This window comes from Takifugu flavidus, chromosome 5 (genome assembly GCF_003711565.1).
Source record: "Takifugu flavidus isolate HTHZ2018 chromosome 5, ASM371156v2, whole genome shotgun sequence".
In the NCBI taxonomy this organism is placed as follows: domain Eukaryota; kingdom Metazoa; phylum Chordata; class Actinopteri; order Tetraodontiformes; family Tetraodontidae; genus Takifugu; species Takifugu flavidus.
The window spans coordinates 10,350,326-10,369,924 of record NC_079524.1 but is presented as its reverse complement, the minus strand read 5'-3'; the positions used below and the strand labels follow the sequence as shown (position 1 = coordinate 10,369,924).

Here is a 19,599-nt window from a genome sequence, read left to right as displayed (position 1 = left end):
ACACAGCTACCGTGAGCCATTGATTTTGACTATTGGGAAGTTTCCTCCTCCAGTTTGGAGAAAAATAATTCAGAATAGAGCCACTGCCATGTGCGTGACCCTTTGCACTGTTGTGTTCAAAGTTCAAGGATGCATTTCTTGCCAATAGCTTCAAACCCATCAGCCATTTGCAAGCGCGGCTCAGCTCACATCAAATTATAGGACAGGGAATTTCATTTTTCTGTCATACAGTTGCAAAAACAAGTATTTTTTTGTCCTCATTATGGAAGAGGAAACATTTTTCTTCCCACACACACATGTAATTTATCACAAATTCTTCCTTCGGCGTGTTTCTCAAAAATTCCTACAGTTAACGTGAAGTACGCTTAATTCAGACGCCAGTGGTTGGGTGGCAGCATTTTACCGGCGGTGCGTCGCTTTCCAGCTGCAGATTGGGCCTTGTGGAGAACTTTAATATATCTGACTGCCCTTGTTTGTTTCTGCCGCGTTGACTGATTGTTGCGGTTCTGCCGGGTGTTTTTATGCTGAGATGCTCCAGCCTTTCCATCAGCCGTTCCCGTGTCAGTCTTATCCCTCCTCTGCTGTGCTGTGATCTGATGGCGTGTGTGCGTGTGTGTGTGTGTGTGTGTTGGCGTGTTTGTTTTCCTGTCCTGACTGATGCCCTGTCGGAGCGTCCCAGTTGGGTGTATTCATCATTATGGATGCGTGTTTAGAGCCAGGGATGCACACCAGGTAAAAAAGAGGAGGCGGTTGGGGGAGGTGATGTTATAAATAGGCGCTTGGTTCTCTAGCCATGTGGAATTGATGAGTTTCAGCACATTCTGCTCTGCTATGCCAGGTTTAATTTCTACCGTCCTGACAGCACAAACCTCATAGCCCGGAGACGTCACGCCTGAGCGCTGCTGCTGTGCAAATGTTAGCCGTGTTTGAGGCTGGACGCACGCACAGGCTCAACTGCACTGCCGATATTGGCCGTCTGACTGGTTGCCCAGCCTCTCCTCTGATTCCCTGTCACCTTAAGAGACAGGCAATCACATCCCCCCTCTGACCCTTTGCCAAACACACTCGCCAACGGCACACGGTAACTAATCTCAGAGGCGCTTTCTAAGACCTCGCTCGCCCGAGTCTAACACGGTCAACTACTTGTGATGAGACAGGTGAGAGCGTCCCTCTTCCTCCTCCTTATCCTCATCCTCCTCCTCTGCTCCCTTCAGGCACCCTGAGCCAAAGAGCAACAACACTAGCAGAAGCAGTAGCGCTGTCTGAGGATCTCTGACGCCCGGCTCCCCCTCAGCTGCTGGCAAGAGCACAGTCAAATTAGCCAATAAGAATGTGTGAAATCGGCGGCCTGTGTGCCGGCGAGGACATGCCAAGAGAAATAAACATCAGCGCTCGCACAAACCAGGAAAAGCTCATGCGGGGAGGGGAAAGGCAGAACAGGAGAGCAGTGCTCCACCGATTCCACGCCGCGATTCTCTGATTTCAGGCACAGAATCGGAGCCGTGACAGACACGGAGAAGCAAAGTTGTTTCTCCGCTCTGTTGAGCAGCGCAACCCAGCCTCAGATCAAGCCCAGTGGCAGCACGAGTCAAGAGAACACGAGCTTCTGTCAGGATACACAGCCCACATGTGCTGGAGTGATTTAATTTCTTCTGTTCATCCGCAGCGTCAACCCCTCCCCGCTAAACGCCCGTGAACACCAGGCTTCATCTCGCGCGGCTCTCGGCTGTGAAGTCTAATTTCAGCAAAAAATCTAAACACGCTAATTAAATATCATAACTTTCCGAAGCAGGTTCTTGTAAAGGCACCTGAATTTTTAATTTAGACTTCAAAAGAGCAAAGACTTTAAAGCAAACCTATTGTTTTTCGTTTAGACTTGCAATTTTCTCCCCTCTGCAGCGCTGCCGTACGCCGTCATGATTGATCTGGTAATTAAAATATGCAGAGAACGAAAAATATTAACTGCTCCTTTTTTCCCCCCACTTTCCCTTTTTTTTTGTTTTAGAAAACAGCGGACACATTTTCATTCTCTTTCCAGATAATTAAATTTTGCACATTGATGTTCTTTACACTGCATTCATCGGCCTCATTATTTTTCCATTTTCATCTTTCTGCTGAGAGATCGATAGATTGATAAAATGATGGAGCCCATCTTAAATAATGCAAGCCAAAGTTACGCCGCTGCTGGCTAAGTGTTTGAACTTTTATTTTTCTTTCAAATTGTATTAATGCCCCATGAAGGTAGACCTCACATTATTACATGCTGGTGTGAATAATTCCCATTTTTCCTGCTCTGCTTGCAAAACTACGGTACATAGGAAAAATATGCAGCTTTGCTCTTTGTGTTGCAGGCTTATGGTATATGGGATGATGCTTGTCAAAGCTAATATCCCAAATGATAAAGAAAGTAGCAATTCAAAGAAAGACGGCGTAAAGTAGGCCAATTAGTACCAAGGGAACATTTTGCTGGGAGAGATAGCAGCTCCAAATGTCACATGCACGAACATTAGGACCGATTGTTTTTAATATGACCTGACAGTTCGGGTCTCTCTAATATGGGATTAAGTACAATACTAATTAACATGTGGCTCCATTAAACAAGCAGCTGCAAGAGAAGTTACTTTCTGAACAGGAAAAGGAGAAGCTCTGCTATCGTACACCCCAAATGAAAGAGTCGATGTGACCACAAATCAAAAGTGTTTTTACACTTTGAAGAGATCTGATTGCTTAATTTTTACTTTACACAACTGAAATCAAACCCGTGCCATTAAATATCTAAGACCACAGATGAGAGTGTTCTTTGCCTCTGTCGTGAGTGGATATATGTTTTTAAAGTCCCACCGCGGGGCACTCTGTTTCATCCAAGACATTAAGTGGCCTCGGTGGCTTGAGGAGAGCGCTAAACACATCCTCAATTAAAGCAAGGGAACTTTTGCATCTCCTCGTGGTTCCACCTCCAGTCCCTGTAATTGGGTCTCTGTGGATTTAGTGGGAGAGCTTCAGCTTATCTGCTGGAGTGAAGGGACCCACCCCAGCCCGGGTCTGAAGGGACGGGCAAAGGGATGGAAGCTACAAAGTTGCTGGTGACCAGGAATGGACAGAAGCAGCCGCGTTTCAGCTCCTTTCATATACAGGACATGAAAGGATGCAATATAGTCCGATAACTTCCCTGGTACTCTGATACAAGTGAAAGGTCATAAATAAATGTACCATTTTAATTGCTCTTGTGTTTTCTATTAATTTTTCCAAAAAGGAGTAATTTTCCTCCCATAAGATTGTTTCACATAAGACATATTTTGGAAATGGGGGCAAGAACATTATTCAAAACTATCTATTATAGCTCTTTTGTGTGATTTTGGCCACATTAATCGTCTCGGACTAATCCTTACTCTTTTGAGCGGGCAAAATCAAACATTTGAAACCAGCGGCGCTTCAAAATTTGCCACAAATCAGCATTTAAAAAAAAGAATTTATCATGTAATTCTTGTAGAATTTCCTGACGTTATAATTACGCTCAGCCACACAATATTACACCCCAGTGGCAAGTAAGAAAGCTTTTACCTCTATATTCTAGTAGAAAACATGATGCACAACCTCTAGGTACTCTCCTAATGTACAGTACTACTACACAACTGTACAACATAACACCGCATGCCCCATACACAAAATGTATTCCTACTCCATGAAGTAGCTGCGTCATTAAGCGACATATACACATATATGTTGCTACACAACAGCCGTTTACACAGGTTAGGTGTGCAAATACTGGATGCTTAAAAGATAAGAGTGCGTTTACACACTACTACATAACAGTATGAGGGCATGTGCTGCTGTTTCCCAGTGAAAAAAGACAACAAACAAACTACAGTTCATAGTTTTTGTTCAATGCATTTCAAAATACTTTTAAAGGTTTCTTGTGCAGGACTGGAATTGTTTTTTATCTTTTCCAGACAGCTGAGATGTAAATAGTGTAGCATATGAATATTGCATCAGTGCCAGTGTTGATAAATAATAGATGGAAGGTAATTTAGAAGCAATATTTGTCTCACGGATTTATTTTATTTGTGCACTTTCTTCCAAAATAACACATCTAAGTCGCCCCCCCCCCCCCCCCCCCGGGGTCATTTGTGTGTGGGTGTGCGCGTGTGTCTTCCTCTGTGTGAGACATGTGAAGGACAGCCGAAGGTGCAGGGAGATCCAGTGATGGGTTTGTTTTATTACATTTCATATTGAGACCAATCGCTGTCCGCTCACCTGAAGGACAGCCAGCTATTCCCTAACTAAATTAGCCAGACTCCGTTGTGGTGGGGGGGGGGGTGCACGGGCTCCACGGGTGCACTGAATAACACACACCATCACAGACGGGTACAGGCAGTCATGCAATAATGCGTGTTTTCCCCCCATCCTGCAGGAGTGTCCCCTTCTGCAGCCGCTGCACACCTTCTCCGGTCGGATGCGGCGGTTGTGGCGTGTGAATTTGCGGTCTTTACGGCGAGTTGCGTGTGTGTCGGTGAAGCCTGCAGATCACGCCACGCAGATCCGAGACCACCTGGCTGGGCTTAACAATGCATTTGCAGGCAGGCTTGACCCCCCCCATCCCCCATGTGTCCGGACGTTTCACTGTTCTCTCTGTGCGCTGCCGTTTCCAACCACACGTCTTTGGCACAATCTGTTATTCCTTTTTTGGGTTCACTCACGGCGGATGTTCTAATGAGGCAGAGCCTGAAATAGCAGTTGGTCTAGCGCTGCAGAACTATGACATCCCATGTGAGAACTTGCCCAAATCACAGCGGCTGCAGCCGTGCGTCAGGTTTCTTTATTTATAACCCATATGGAATTGTCCTGCACTCTGAGCATATGGAGAGTTATGTAATGCTTAACATCCAATAGATAACTGCTAAAGTTGGGTCCCACGTATAACCAGGAGTTATTTATAAACTGGTTACAATTGATTTAGAGCTCCCGAGTGCCTTCCTGCGCAATTATTTCATTGAAAAGAAATGTGGGGCGAGTTGTTTCCTTTAAAACAACATTTCAGGTACGTGACTTTAGCCTTGGTTTGAGCGGTTCTCTGCTCATTGATCCCTCCCCAGTCGATGCTTGACGTATCCACAAAGTCCTGATCGGAAGAGTGACGGAGTTGAGTTGCGGCTCTTCGAATCTGCCTTGATCAGGTTCACGTTACCGCCTCATGACCACCCAAACTGACAATATTTAAACTGACGGATAGCCAAGATTAACGTATTAGTGCCGGACCAGCACCTCTTTGAGAAACGCGTAAAGACACGTTTCGAGCACTTGCCAATTATACGTGCAATTTGCATTTCAACCTGGGCTCAGGCTGTTGCGGGGATCTCATCTGATTAGCACTCGTTTACTCAAACTAAAATATCGCCTCGCGCCTGTCACATTGTGTGTGAGTGATGGGGCAGGAAAGCCGGTCATTACAATCATGACATCAAACGCCTGGCAGCAGAGGTCAGCTGGCGTGCATTAACCAAACAGGCCTCATTTGTATTACAGCTTTTAGTGGCATGTTGGCACAGATGAACACGAGCTTTAGGCAGCCTTCCAGCGGGCGCGCAGGACCTCCCAGCAGAGCGGGAGCAATATTGGCCTTGGCGGCCCTCCGACCGGGGATATGGAGGAGAGAGGCGGCTCTGTCTCCTTGCCCCCCCTCCAAGTGTGCAGCCTGTGCTGATTTATGCGGCTGAGATGAACTTAGAAACAACATTTTGCTTTTTCTTTCGTTGCAAATCCTTCTCCGGTGTCTTATTTTTTACTGGCCTGACACGGCGCCGGTGCATTAGGGTTTCACTGGCCGTAAACTCGTTTATCTGTAGCTTCACCTGGTCCTAATTATAGCACGCGAAGGAAGCTTTCCCTTTGGTGATATGTCATCGACAGGCCCTCTCCAGTCGAGCTGAGAGTGATATCTCTCTGTAAAATATGTATGACATCGAAAAGCCTTAAAGGTTATTACAAATTAATAATGACTAGTGGGCCAAGAGCAGTAAAAAATAGCCTTCCCTTGGTGTCATGTTTAAATGTTTAATTTAACATGCTCCAGTATAAATGTGGACAGCCTCCCAGTGATGCGTTCAAGGCCCCGATGCTTTTTTCGCCACGCTGCTGGTGGTCTGGAACACACAAACCCAGACCGCCAGACTCACATGTATTAAGATCGACATTCAGATTAGACTGACTCATGCAGACGGTTCAACCATTCGTCTGGAACCGTCAACTGTTATCTTGAAGAGGCGGCGTGCTTCTGCCTGCGCGTCTGCAACGGCACACCGAATTATAAAAACACTAAAGGGAGCAGTTTTACTCAGAGATCAAATTCTCTGTAGGCATGGAGACACAGAAAAGCTCTTTCTAAACGTTTCCTCTGAAGCAAGCAGAATCGTCGGTCCTGAACCCCCCCCCCACACACACACACACACACACACTACTCCTTACAGTAATGTCTGAAGACACTGTACAAAATTGCCTTATTTATGCCTGTAATGTAAGCTGTCTGTTCCGGTGTCGCTCGTTCTCGGCGGAGCCGCCGACGGTGGCAGGCGAGTCTGGAGTGAATTTGCTGGGCGACTACCTGGGAAACATCAACAGTCATTAATTATGTAAAACTCTTCTCACAGTGGGAGCGAGCAGCGCTGCATACGGCGGTGGCGCCGGCTCCTATTAGACTCAGTGTTGCTCTACAACCTGCCCCTCTGCCCGAGGGGGGGAGCAACTATCAGCCTGCAGCCACGGAGACACACACATGTATTTTAGGTTTTACACCAGGGCACGTTTGCGCTTCGGTCTTGTCTTTTTTATTCCTCCGTCTCCGCCACTGGTCCCCACCTTGCGTTGGCCTACAGAGGGACTTCCTCTAAAGGGCGTGATTGACAACAGCTGATTTATCAAGCAAATAATGAAGCTAATTCTTCTGCCATGTGTTTCCAATCCATCTTCTGTTAGCAGCAGACACAGAACTGTTTGGCAGGCTGCGGCTCGTTTCCGCGGCGATCGCTCCCTCCATCAGCTGCTTTCTCCTAGACGCCATGCGAGGGTCGTTCATCAGCCGCGCTCGTTTTAGCGGATGCTTTGGCATGATGTTCCTCCATGCTGAAACAATGGCTGCGCTGACACCTGTAATTAATTAGGCTATTATGCATTCCACAATGATAATTGCCTCACTGGAAAGTCACCAGCCTTCTAAGAGTGAGCGAGAGGAGAGCTGGATGGAGAACGCTATCCATCACGGCAGCGCCTTCTCTCTCCGGTGCGCTCGTTCTCCCCGTGTGCCATGCTGTCTCACCTTGACTAGTGTCGGCAGGACTGTAGAAACACTGTCAACATGTGTCTGAGGGCAGAATTTGCAGCTGTGTCTCGCCCTCGCTGGGGTTGCTCTGCCAAGTGACCTGCCAGGGTCCATCAACTCCAGGGCTTTGACTCACATTGGCACAGTTACCCATGACACCCCATCTGCTGTAGCCATGGTCGCGAGCATATCCCTGCTCTGGGATATTGGGGGCACTGTATTCTTATAATTAGCCCTCGCTCAAACTTCCTGCATTCCTGTGAGCGCCAGTCCAGGTGCACATATTACACCTTTCCACAGCTCCACGGGAACCGGTACCTTCCCCTCGGCTTCGGCACGCCTCCACTCCCTCCCATCGCACTGTGATGGATAGATTTTCAGCAGGCACGTTCTGAAGGTTTAGGTCATTCACAGCATCAAACATTTGAAAGTGCCAGCTCAAATAAAATGACAACTGGAGGCTTTTGAACTACAAAGTCATTCAAAAAAGATATGTTTTTGTCTCTCGCAGACTCTCGACTTTGACTTTGCAGTGACTTTGTGAAGCTTGTTGCTTTGTGAAGGATGTTGCTTTTTAGTTTCCACCAAGAGGGCGGATATCGCTCTGCTTCTGATGCCTGTTGCTGGTGGGGATGCGGAAGGCACCTGCTGCATGGCAGAGACAGCAGGTCCTTTGATCTGGGCTTAATTTTGTGCCATGTCCTGTTTCTCCTGCTGCTCTGTGCATCACGTCCATCTTCATTACGTCAGATCCACCTTGATCTATGGAGATCTGCTCTCATCACCGCCTGGGTTATTATTGCCGTTGGGGTTTATTTTTGGTTGATGGAAAAATGTCTCAGTTGGACCGTCTTGTATTCAAGGGAAACGCATTAACGTGTACCACAAAAGAACTTTCTATCCCTAAATCAGGACATGAAAACAGACATATCATCATCATTCATAACCAGCAAAAGAGTTTCAAGGTCAAATTGAAAGGAGATCAGCGCCAATTGAAATGCAATCTTATGAATTCATAAAAGCTACTTTGGAGAAGAAAAGTAGTTTCAGAGAGAATATGAACACCTAAAAGTTGTCATGCGTAAAGATAAAAGCTCAGATTCATCGCACAATGAATGTTTTGCCAGTTATACGCCTTAAATCTGTATAATCCATCTTTTCATAAAATGTAACTCCTAAATTATTTCGTGCAGCTAATTGTAATATATATATATAATATATATACATATTAGGATGCTAGTTATGTCAGTGTGAGCACTGCAAGCGGTAAGGATGGGGGGGGGATCAATGGGGTTTAGCCACGCAAATATTTGTTGTACAATATGCACAAATCCTCCTACAGATCTGTTCAAATAAAAGCAGCCTTGTCTCACGCGGCCGCCATAAATCAAGTTGCATTTTCATCCTGCTTTTGTCACTGTGTTGTAACGTATCCCCATCAGGCGTGAATAAATGGTACAGAAGAATCCTGGTCAGCACAGGCCCTTTATTTGGCTGAGGCGGCAGCTTCGCAGAGGTAGAGTGGCAGCGGCGGTGTCTGTCTCTGGCAAAGGCAGCGCGTTGAATGACGGGCCCCGCTGATCGGAATTGACGTGGCGACGAGATGTGTGTCACTGTTCTGAATGCTCATCTCACCGGGCATCCAGAGACGGCCGTCGCCGTGCTGCCGGTCCTCGATGGGTGTCACCATGATTAAATCTCCCCCCAAACACCCACTCTGCGCGTCGCACGCGTCTGCACGAGCGTGAAATGAAGTTTGCGTGCTTCGCAAGTTCAAGTGCGTGCGTCGGCGCACACGTGTGTGTGTGCACGGGCGCTCTGCTGTCCAGACTGTAGTGCAGCGGCGTCTACCTCTGCCCCCTCTCCTCCTCCCACTCATCAGTCACTCCTCACCAGCTCATCTCTCTTCCCCGTACACCTCCTCCGAACCTACATGACAGCAGTGACGGCCGCAAATGTGCTGCGTGGCGGCGCCACAATATTCTGCTTTCCCTGCGACTAAAGCGAGGTTTTCCGTTTGTTTTTTAACTTAACGGTCAAATGTACCGGCAGCAATTTTCCAGCTTGCGGTATTGAAACATCTGAGTCATGACTGGCATGAGCGATGCGGGCTTCTCCATGGCGCTCGGCCATTAAGCAGACATCATTAAGGAGCTGGATTCAGATAAATTCCAGCTTTATTTGGAGGGGGGGGTGTTGGACTTTTTATATTGATTTGTACAGGACCTTAATGCAGGACATTAAGATCCGTTAATCGACGTAACATGTTGATAAATGTTTTTAGGGCCATAATAAATACAATGGAACCAGAATTCTGGTTGACATGTTCAATGGTGATTTAAAAAAGACTCCCACAATGGTGATATACCATGGAATGGCTAGCTTTTCTTTAAAAAAAAAAAAAAACATTACTACATTAATAGTGGATAGTAATAATGCGTATGCTACCTTGTTTGCCCAACACTTGCACCAACACAGAGCTGTTGCCAGGAACCCAGCGAATTCCTCTGGAAAGTGTTGTGACAAGCAGTGTTGCAGTGGCAGTGGGCTTCCCACTGTTCTGTTCTAATAAGCATGGAGCGGAATTGGGGTTGTTGTGACATCCTGTCAGCCTGTGGGCTGGACCGGTTCTCGGTGAGCAGCACTGTAGGTTGGACTCCCGATGATTGTGCGCTGACCTTTGCATCATGAGAAAGATGACAGGTAATTTAGAGGCCTCAGGGACCGTGGAACCATGCATTTGCTGTCCCCAAACACCTACCCAGCGTCGCCAACCACAGTCACCTTTAGGAGGGAATAGTGTATCAGGGAACCGGGCGCACAAGCACACGCACGTGCTTTTCTGCCTTGGCTCGACACCCACCCAACAAACTCATCATAGTCACACACTCTAATCACCTGCATCATCGCCGCCTGTTCCTCAAAACAACCAAATCACAGGGGGTGGCAAACTGGTAAGGCAGAAGGGGAAAATGATGATTTGGAGTGATAATTGCATAATCACCAGTTGTGATAATTGTAATTGACGACTGCATAATTGCTAATTGCGCTCTTTATGGGAACCTCTCTTTTCCGTTGTCTCTCTCAGTAGCTCATCATTCTTCTCCCTCTATTTGTTCTGTCCCATTTGTGTCTCTCTGCTCAGCGCATGCTTGCTCGTTCTCTCTCACCAGCGGCTACTGTAAGCATTCTCATAGTCTTATCAGTAAGTATTTCCCAGCAGCCTCATCCCAGCGGCTGTGTTCTGCCCACTCTTGCTGCTGCATGAAGAGTCATGGCGCAGTGCCTTTTTTCTTCGTCCCTCTCCCGCTATTCCTCCTGCTTTTAAAATCAACCTGTGGCCGGGGCCGTTCACGTAGCGTCAGAGTCCTTTATCACAGTGAAAACAGACTGTAGCGTCATCCAACCACCACCGCGCCCAGCGTCCACAGAGAGGGTGTTTAACAGTCGCGCTGCCTGTGAGACACCAGGCTCCAGAATCCACTGTGGACGAGGACAGCTCGCTGATCTCATGATGCGTACCTTCGCCGTAGAAAGGGTGGATTGTCAAGGAGGAGGGTTGCATCTGTACACACAGCGGGCACTAACATGAGAAGGCGTCAGGCAGGCGTGTGATTGATGTCCCTGCGAGCATCTGTAGGCAGGTTAATGGTGTGATTGTGGAGATAATCTACGTGTTCCCTTGTAAAAGAATGATGGAGGGCCAGGAGACCCTCACTCTCCCCATGTCTCGGGGCTGCCTTTGTGGACCGACGTGCTTTTCATATGCCCTTTTTAAAGTCTTGTGCCATTTAAAGCAAAGCAGGACAACCCACAGGTGGCGCGGCAGCGCCGCCTCTGCTGTGGTGGTTTCATCTCACAGAATGTGCTTTTCGATGGGCGGCAGCTCTGACTGATGTTTAAAGTGCTCCTGACTCGCACGTAGGGAGCTGGAAACTGTGTTTGACACCTCAGCTGTTTGTGCACAATCGTGCCAGGTGAAACGTAACGTCCAGGAAGAAGGCTGCTGGTGCTGCCGGTGGTAAGGGCTTAAAGGGGGCTATCGCTGAGAAATGGCAGCGCGGCGTTGAAGCGAGCCTGCTGAGAGCTGGCCACTATTGCATCTGTATTGATTGGGCTCCAGCCTTTTCCATTTTCCATGAACTCCTCCAAGCTGCTCCGAGTGGGAGTGATATGGAGGGTTTTAGAGGACGGACAGATGGATTTGCTTGATCTTTATGATATTTCTTAAAACATGGTGCAGTTTTTATGCCTCCCCAGGGAGCCCACCAGCTATTTCCAGTAAATCAAAGGCTCTGTGGCCCTTGGTGTTTTTCCACACACCTTATTAACAACCACTAAGCAGCACCGACACCTCCTTTAAGTTTGCAGAGATGTCCAGTGATACCAGTGAAGCAGGAGCCAGCCTACATACCTGACCTTCCGTGGTGGAGTCCATTAAGCTGCTGCAGCGGAGGCTGTAATCCACACTGACAGAAACAACAGATTACAATCATTCCAACATAGAATGCCCAAAGTCAGGCCCCAGGTCCTGGGAGGGTGGGGGGCTGGGCGAAGCTCAGAGCGGTAACCCACATACCCACTTGTGCAGGTGCCCTCTCCATGGGGGCCAGGTGGTGGCTAATTTGCTTTCTTTGTCCCTCCTAATGAATCGTTAATTGGTTTGCATCACCCGCAGAGTGAAGGCTAGCAGGTGCTGAGTGCTGCTGGAAACGGAGGCCACAGTCATCAACGAGCTTTCTCCTACACGTCTACCTCTCAAAGGCCAAATGTCATTTTGCATCATGTAAACAGGAAGGAGACGGCTGCACATTGGGTTTTTTCCTAGATGTAGAAAGACTGAACAAAATCTGCAACATACCATGCACAGGGCAAACAGGAAGTGGTTGTTTCATTTATTGGACAGATGCTGTGAGGTTGACCTTTGCTCTGACTTCTATTGATCCGTTGTTAGCTGTTTAAGATTATAAGCTTTTTCTTCTTTGTGCAAAACCCCCCATTTTACTGGCAGCATTGTGAATATGCTGAACCTTGTAAGTTAGACGTTCTCGCCGCTGCTGTTCACTTAATGGTGCCTTCTCCCCTGCAGGTGGTTGCTCTGAACAAGCGCAGTAAGGAGGCCGAGTCTGCATTCCTTGGAATCTACAAACAGCTTATCGAGGCCCCAGGTGAGTCTCCCACTAAGATCAGAGATGTGCATCTTCACAAACAACAGCAATTTATCCACCACACTCATATGCTTTACTTCCTGAATTATCATCCCCCACTGAATTATTGTACTCTCACCTTCAAAGATGACTCCCTGGAGATTATTTCCCCATCAAACCATGATCCATATCCCTGAACCAGCATTATGAGCATTCACACAGCCGTGTACGATGTATATATGAAGCGGCGTACACAGACAAAATTGTAATTTCCTGGCTTTAAGTGGATATGATGCAGCTGCACACGGATGTAAGATACATAAAATCGCAAAGTCCTGTGGCTCTTATCCATTTTTCAAAGTCTGCGCTCTCAGAGTGGTTTCCAAAACTCTGCGTGAGACCACTTCAAAACCCAGCACTGGTCCTTGAGTGTAGACTGACTGAGGAGTGAGCACATCCTCGAGGAGCTCTGCTGTTGATTGTGGAGGGCCAATTAAAATCCCAACTCAAGCCTGGCTTCATGTGGAACTCAGGCCTGATGAGGTCAGTGGGGGGAAAAGGAGCGAGGGGCAACGACGGTAAATCAGAGCGCTGGGAAGACGTACTGTGTCTTTATTCTAATGTTTCTTCCATGCCAGAGCGCTTTACTGTATTACACTCTATTGCGGGAGACAAAATGCAGCCCGATCCCAGTCGAGATCAGAGGAACACTTGTGGCAGGAGTAGAGGATGCTGTTTACAGATTCAATGAATTCCAGATAAAAGGCTGCGTCAGAGAAATGGTGACGGCAGCAACTGACTTTTAAAAGTCTCCATTTTTCCTTGATGTTATGTGGTTGATACTGCACAACCACGCATGCACGCACCCACACACACGGGCGCGCGCGCGTGGAGGGGCTCTTGAATTGTTTCCATGATAGGACACACCTTTCTTTGAAGCTGCATTCGGTTTGATTTATGACCTCCACCTTTCATATGGTATCAAGGCCTCAAATCAAGCCCAGAAGTATCTTATTGGGATTTTTTTTTAATCATAAACACAGAGAATCAGAAAATGTAAAAGGTTGGATAAATAAATGAGCCATTAAGTGATCATTGTAAATAAATAAAAATGCAGCCAGTGAGGGAATTTCAGATGCGTCGGGGCCCTCGCAGTTTCTGCCATCTGTGAGGAAGTCATACTGTATCTGTGCCTGTTTGTCACCATCCATCTTGCCATCAGGTGTCCAAGGTCACATCCACCCTTCTCTTGCCCACCCCTCGCTGGAATGGATGACTCCTGGTACACCAGAGGACAGTCATTTGGCTGTGGCCCCACTCCATTTCTCTCTGCCCCTCAAACATAACACCGAGCTGCCCCCGCCAGTCCCCCCCAACAAATGCTACAGCTCATGTATTTTTAATCTTTTGACAGACGCAATTATTCCTTACATGCCATGCTCGTTAATCTTAATGCAGTTATTACTATTCATTGCAGGACTTTTTTACCCTCTTATATTATTTCATTCATAAGCCCCCCCTGCCCCCGTCTGTCTCTCCCCCACACTGTGCGTGCATGTGCGTGCTCATTTGTGTGCTAATGCAGTGTTTAGTCCAATCAGAGTAGACTGGGAGAAGAGTTAATGAATGCAAGAGGAGGACAAGGAATCGGGGGAGGAGCACGTGCGGCAGCAGCTCAATATATGACCTGTTGTATGTGGCCATCATTAACATCTGGTCACCTATCGTTTATCCACTTTGACATGCCCACTATTGAATACAAATAGGTTGCGTTTGTGGCAACAATCTTGCTCTTTTCAGTCGAGCAAATGTTCAGATGCGGCTGGAATATATCAGCGAACTTTGAACAGGGATGAGTTTCTGATGAAAGTGATGGAAGTGGGGTTTTTTTCTTTCCTCTCGCACTTTTATGAGGCCCCTAAGCTGAGACGTCAATCAGCTGGAGTGTTTCATTAGCGTGCTATGTTTTGATTTGCCTGTGACACCTCCCCATGCTGTGCACTGTGACTCCCACCCAGTCTGGGGACATGAAAGAGGGGCTGTTAACAGTGCTTCTCTAACAAAGTTTGTATCAGCGCAACCCTGTTTTTGATCAGTGCAGATAAACACAAATCCAATCATTGAATGCTAAAAAAAAACAATGACGACGCCTCGGCCTGGGTTCGTCGGATTCCCACCGAGGCGGCTGACTTCATTTGTGGATAGGGTGGCGTTTGAACATTGGCTTGCTTTGCCGTTTCTGTGAGAGATGCGAAGGCTCCTTCGCCAGGGGCGTAGCCCTGAGTCTGACGCTCCAGGTGTTTGCTCTTCCTTGCCTCCTCTCAGTACACACTCTCATCCCCCAGGATCCACCCCACTCGCTCTCCTTTAGAACACTGCTCCTTTCATCTAAGTGGGGAGCTCACTGAGAGTTTGTGAAGATTCTGATTTGAATACACCCCTCTAAGTGCGTGCGCGCGTACGCGCACCAGTCCTGTGACTGTGTCTAAAAGAGGGCAGACAGTGCTCGCTAGTGGTGGTCAGCGGTACTGCAGAGGAGGGCAGGTGCCGCTCTCAGGCACATTATCAAACGGTCCGTGATTTGAGATGGTTGTAAGTGCCTTACGTATTCACTCTGTACATTTCCGTGGGCCATGAGATTATCAGAACAGAACACAGTGACCTTAGTAATTCACTCAGAAGCACAAAGTATAGTAGTCATTCAATTTATAAGAGCTATCAAGAGAGGGTTGCAAGGTACAGAAAACAGGCTTTATATTCTCCAGCTGCGTACTTGTATTCATGAAGAGAGCGAAGAGGAAAATAGGGCTTTTCTGAGTCTGGAAATGTGTAGGAGCTGATGGAAAATGAAAGCTCTCTGGGCGGGAAGAGATTATGCACAAGTGATTAATAAGAGCAGTAATAAACAAAGGCCCAGGAGATGTTTGAGGTGCTTAATAATGCATTATGTTCATAAAGGAGTCGGGCCTTTTCAACTGATCCCTGTGGAATAGCAGACCCCAGAGTGTGCTTTTAAAAGACAGCAGTTCCGTGTGTGTGTGTGTGTGTGTGTGGAGGAATGTTGGTGTGTGCCTGTGAGCACCTAAGAGTTTACCATGGGATTCAAAAATGTAAAAAAACAACAGGCTGGTATATTTGACAAGGTTAATTAATGGGGATTTGTATTACATGTCTCATAAACAACCCACAGAAGGTCATTTTATTCTTTGTACCAAGTTATGTGAGGTTTAGATCGTGATCGGCGCTCCTCTTTTTTTCAACCTCGTGTCGGAATTGAACGCTATCTCGCCGCGGCTTCACTCTTTGTTCTGACTTTTAAAACATGTCGGTATTGATGTCATTGCTTCTCAGTCCTTCAGTCAGTTACTCAAAGGCTCAGAGCAGCAATGAAAAAGAAAAAGTTGACTTTTCCTTTTCAGCTTTGTTTTCCTTTCACAAAATAGATGCCGCTTCCCACAACTCCTCTTCATTCCACTCCTTTTCTCACTCCCTCTACCTACCTTGCTACATCAAGGTAAAGCGAGACTTCGCTCCGCTGTCTAAATATCAAATGTTTTAAAAGGCACCACAAGCACTAAAGGCTTGTTTATGAATTTGTTGCACAGACTTTATGTTTTATTACACTTAAAACTGATCGTTGACAGGTGAGGAAAGAGGCAGCAGTTTATCCTACATACCTGGTATCACATTGTTTTTGAAGGTGAAAGCTCTGCTCTCCTTCAACCTAGTTTTTCTTCTTGACAACAATATTACAGCAGTCTTGCTGTTTGTTGCAGCAGCGGCGGCGGCACATGTTTTTGTGGACCTTGAAGTCCACTCAGAGGGAGGGGGAAAAAAAACAAGACTGTTTTGAATGAAAAGGAAAAAAACCTTGGAGCACAGCCTTGTAAATTAATTTGTTCGTGTTGTATGATGGGAACACAGCTGGCCTCATTAACATGCACACAACAAATAATTATAGCATTTTTTCCCTCTCTTCAGCCAGCCAATGCTTGGCTAATGGGCTTGCTGGGTTAATTATGTCAGAGCGTAATTACACAGGGCCCAGGGAGACGTAATGGTGCACCCTGCTGTGCCCACACCGCCTAATGATGGTGTATCGCTGACAGGGCCAAGACGGACCGCCCCAACACACCTGCTTGTCTTGGCACACGCCACCCTTGTCCTCCCACCCCCACCCACATACACGTCCTGAACCTGGGTGCCGTTGGTCCGCTGAGCTGTTGGCCCTCCGGTACTCGCCCGGGCTGCAAAAGATCTTTCTTCAGATGTGCAATAACAGTGAAACGGCAACACGGTGACCACAAGGAAGCAGCTACAGGGTGGCAGCCTCATTACAGCTCAGCCAAGGTGATGAAACTTAACATCAATGCGGCCGAGAAGGAGAAAAACAAAACTTGCTGTGGCATCTGTGAGCTTTTAGTTTTATCTTAACTTCTAATTCTGGCACAGTTCAAGTTGCATCTTTTTAACTTTGAGAAGGCTGACATCAGTGTGAAGATCAGTGTGTCCCTCACTAAACTGATGGGAAAAAAACACTTGTTGCACCCTTTTTGTGTTCGCCTCACGCACTTAACTGCCGAGCTTTTATCCAGTTTATTTACAGCCAGAGTCCTTGATCATCCATGCGTCTTAAAAGTCACCATGGATACGCTATGAAATTGTGTTCGTGTTCTAAATGCACTTTAAATTGGTACCAGTGACACAACAACGTTATAACTCCTTCCAATAAGTTTTTACATCTGGTCAAATCGTGCAAACCCTAGAACGAAAGAAGTGCATCTTCTGATAAGGTCAATTCTGCTGTTTAATCTGTACTGGTCATGTTTTCGCTGACACCTTTTCCTATTTTAATTTGAAAGAATTATCCTCAGAGCTGTGCTGTAAAAAAAGTTCTGGTGCTTCCTACTATCCGCATCAATTAGTGAGCTCTATTTTTCCAGAGATTTCAGCAGGCTTTCTGGACTCTGCTTCTGATCTGGGGCCCAAGGGGAGCGTCTCTTCCTCCCTACTTTGACGGGGGTTAATTTTGTATGTAGACTTAAGTTATATCCCTTCACTTTAAATTTGACTTTTCTTTACTCCCCTGCCTCTGATTGATAATCCTGACTTGTCGGCGTGTGAGAGATCCCTTACTATAATCTCTGTCCTTTGATCATTAAAAGTTGAAAGGATATATGGGAAAGAGGCTGATAAAGTGATTTCTGTGACAGTGGGTCGATGGAATAGCAGTGCTTTAAGTCATCCTGTTTGTCTTAGAAGAGCTGTGCTCTTAATAGTGATGTCCCTTGTGACTGATGCAATATCTCCACAGCTGGTGTAACAATGAATGCAGACAATGTTTGACTGTAAACGGTCCTGGGAAAAATAGCCCAATCAATTAAATGGCCCAAAATGTTTGTCTGATGAAAATTCGGATATGGCGAGCTGCAACATACGGCCAGGGTTTCAGCAAATTGCACGTTGCAGAAGTTTTCTGTCCTCTGATGAGCATTTATTTATTTTTTCCAAGCCCTCGGAGTTTGCATTCTGTCTGCGGCATCTGCCAAAGTTTAAACGTCTGTGGCTCCCAACTTCTTATGAAAAGTCACTTCAGTCGGTGCCCATACTGAAATGAAGATGGGATCCAATTGGGTTCCATACTGAAGTCTAAGATGAATGGATAAAAGCTGCAAAAGTTTGTGCAGCAAAGCAGCGATTTTCCTCCTCTTTTTAGATTTTTGAAGCGCTGTATGTATCTGTGTGTTTGTGCGTGTGTGTGTGTGTGTGTGTGTGTGTGTGTGTGTGTGTGTGCGCGTGTGCAAGTGGCTCTACATCTTGCCTCCCTCCTTGTCAAGGAGCTCCCCAGAGCTTCCTTCTCTGTGCTTTGGCACTAGAAGTCACCTCCTTTGGTGTTCGGCACGCAGGTACACAACAGGAGCAGCTCTCTCTCTCTGAGCTGTTGAACTTTTCGGGAGGGGAAGAAAGGGAAGGGGAAGATTAAAAACAGCCCTGTGATGTGGAGTGCCGAGCTGCCTCCTGAGAATTCCTGGCATAATAATTTAAATGATCAAATGATACAGAGGAGACTTGTTAGCTGAGAAACAGCCTCCTAGTTGGCCCCATGGGCCCGGTGCTGCCGCGCATGCATTGCAAAACAGCTCCTCTGTTGTGCTAAAGAATCCCACTTTTTTTAACCCCCTTTTCAGTAGGAGGGTTTTTCTACACTTTTGCCAAGGTGTATACTTGGCACTCAAGTCTGTCACACAGACATTAGTCTGCTTCTTTACCATTCATCAGGCAGGGAGAAGCCTCATTAGATCACATTTCCGTCCATGGGAATGGGTCGTGTGTCATTAGGTCCAGCCAGTGAATTTTTCAAAGACATCAGAGCGTCTTGTAGGGTGGGGGAGGGTGGCAGGAGTCTTAGAGTCACTCTTCGGGAGGAAATCTCAGTGGAATACTCCGGTATTGAAACTGTGATGCTGAAAACGTCTGTTCTTAACAGGCGCTGTGCACAGTAAAACAGCTATTTGGCTCTCTCACTTTTTTTTTTTTTAAACCAAGAGTGTATAAACTTGTGTTTGTCTTTTCACAGATCCAGCTCCTGTGCTCGAGGCCTCACACACTCTGGAGGGGAGGCTGCAGCAGCTTCAGAGTTCAGCCGCAGACAGCGAGGCTCTGGTGCGGGAGATCAGCGGGCACTGGAAGAAACACCTGGAGTGCCTTGACAGGACAGGTCTGGGAACAGAAGCACATGATCGCTGTTTTTGTCTGGTGTCATTCTTATTTCGATGGCATTGCGAGGTAACCACGGCAATGGCCCTGTGTTTGTGTTGAGCAAGGCCGAGTGGTACAAATGAAAACTTACTTCCTGTAAAGCTAAAGAACATCATAAACCATGTCTTCCTGTTCATAACCCTCTTCCATCCCCACAGAGAACTCCAAAGACAGTCCAACCGTCTCAAGGGTGGCAGAGAAGAAGAACCCAGATTCCATCTCTCCAGCCTCCTTGATGACCCCCAACAGCACACTGGCCCCTGGGGCCGCAGGCCCCCCTCACCAGAACCACCAAGACCAAGCTGAAGGCCAAGGGTGAGAATGAGTGACCTGCTTTTGGCCTGACAAGGTGGCCATTAGCAATCAGTTGTAATTCATCAG

The 19,599-nt window shown here is 47.0% G+C and overlaps 1 protein-coding gene across 7 annotated transcripts in view; it reads left to right on the top strand.

Annotated features, from left to right (window-relative positions):
• The window catches only part of cux2b (cut-like homeobox 2b), a 67,719-nt gene that overhangs the window by 35,335 nt on the left and 12,785 nt on the right, over nt 1–19,599 (top strand). For all 7 annotated transcript variants that reach the window (XM_057031785.1, XM_057031789.1, XM_057031788.1 and 4 more), the window contains 3 exons: nt 12,402–12,480; nt 19,037–19,177; nt 19,377–19,533. In XM_057031785.1, coding sequence (XP_056887765.1) covers nt 12,402–12,480; nt 19,037–19,177; nt 19,377–19,533 — 377 coding nt within the window. The remainder of the gene's footprint in view (nt 1–12,401; nt 12,481–19,036; nt 19,178–19,376; nt 19,534–19,599) is intronic.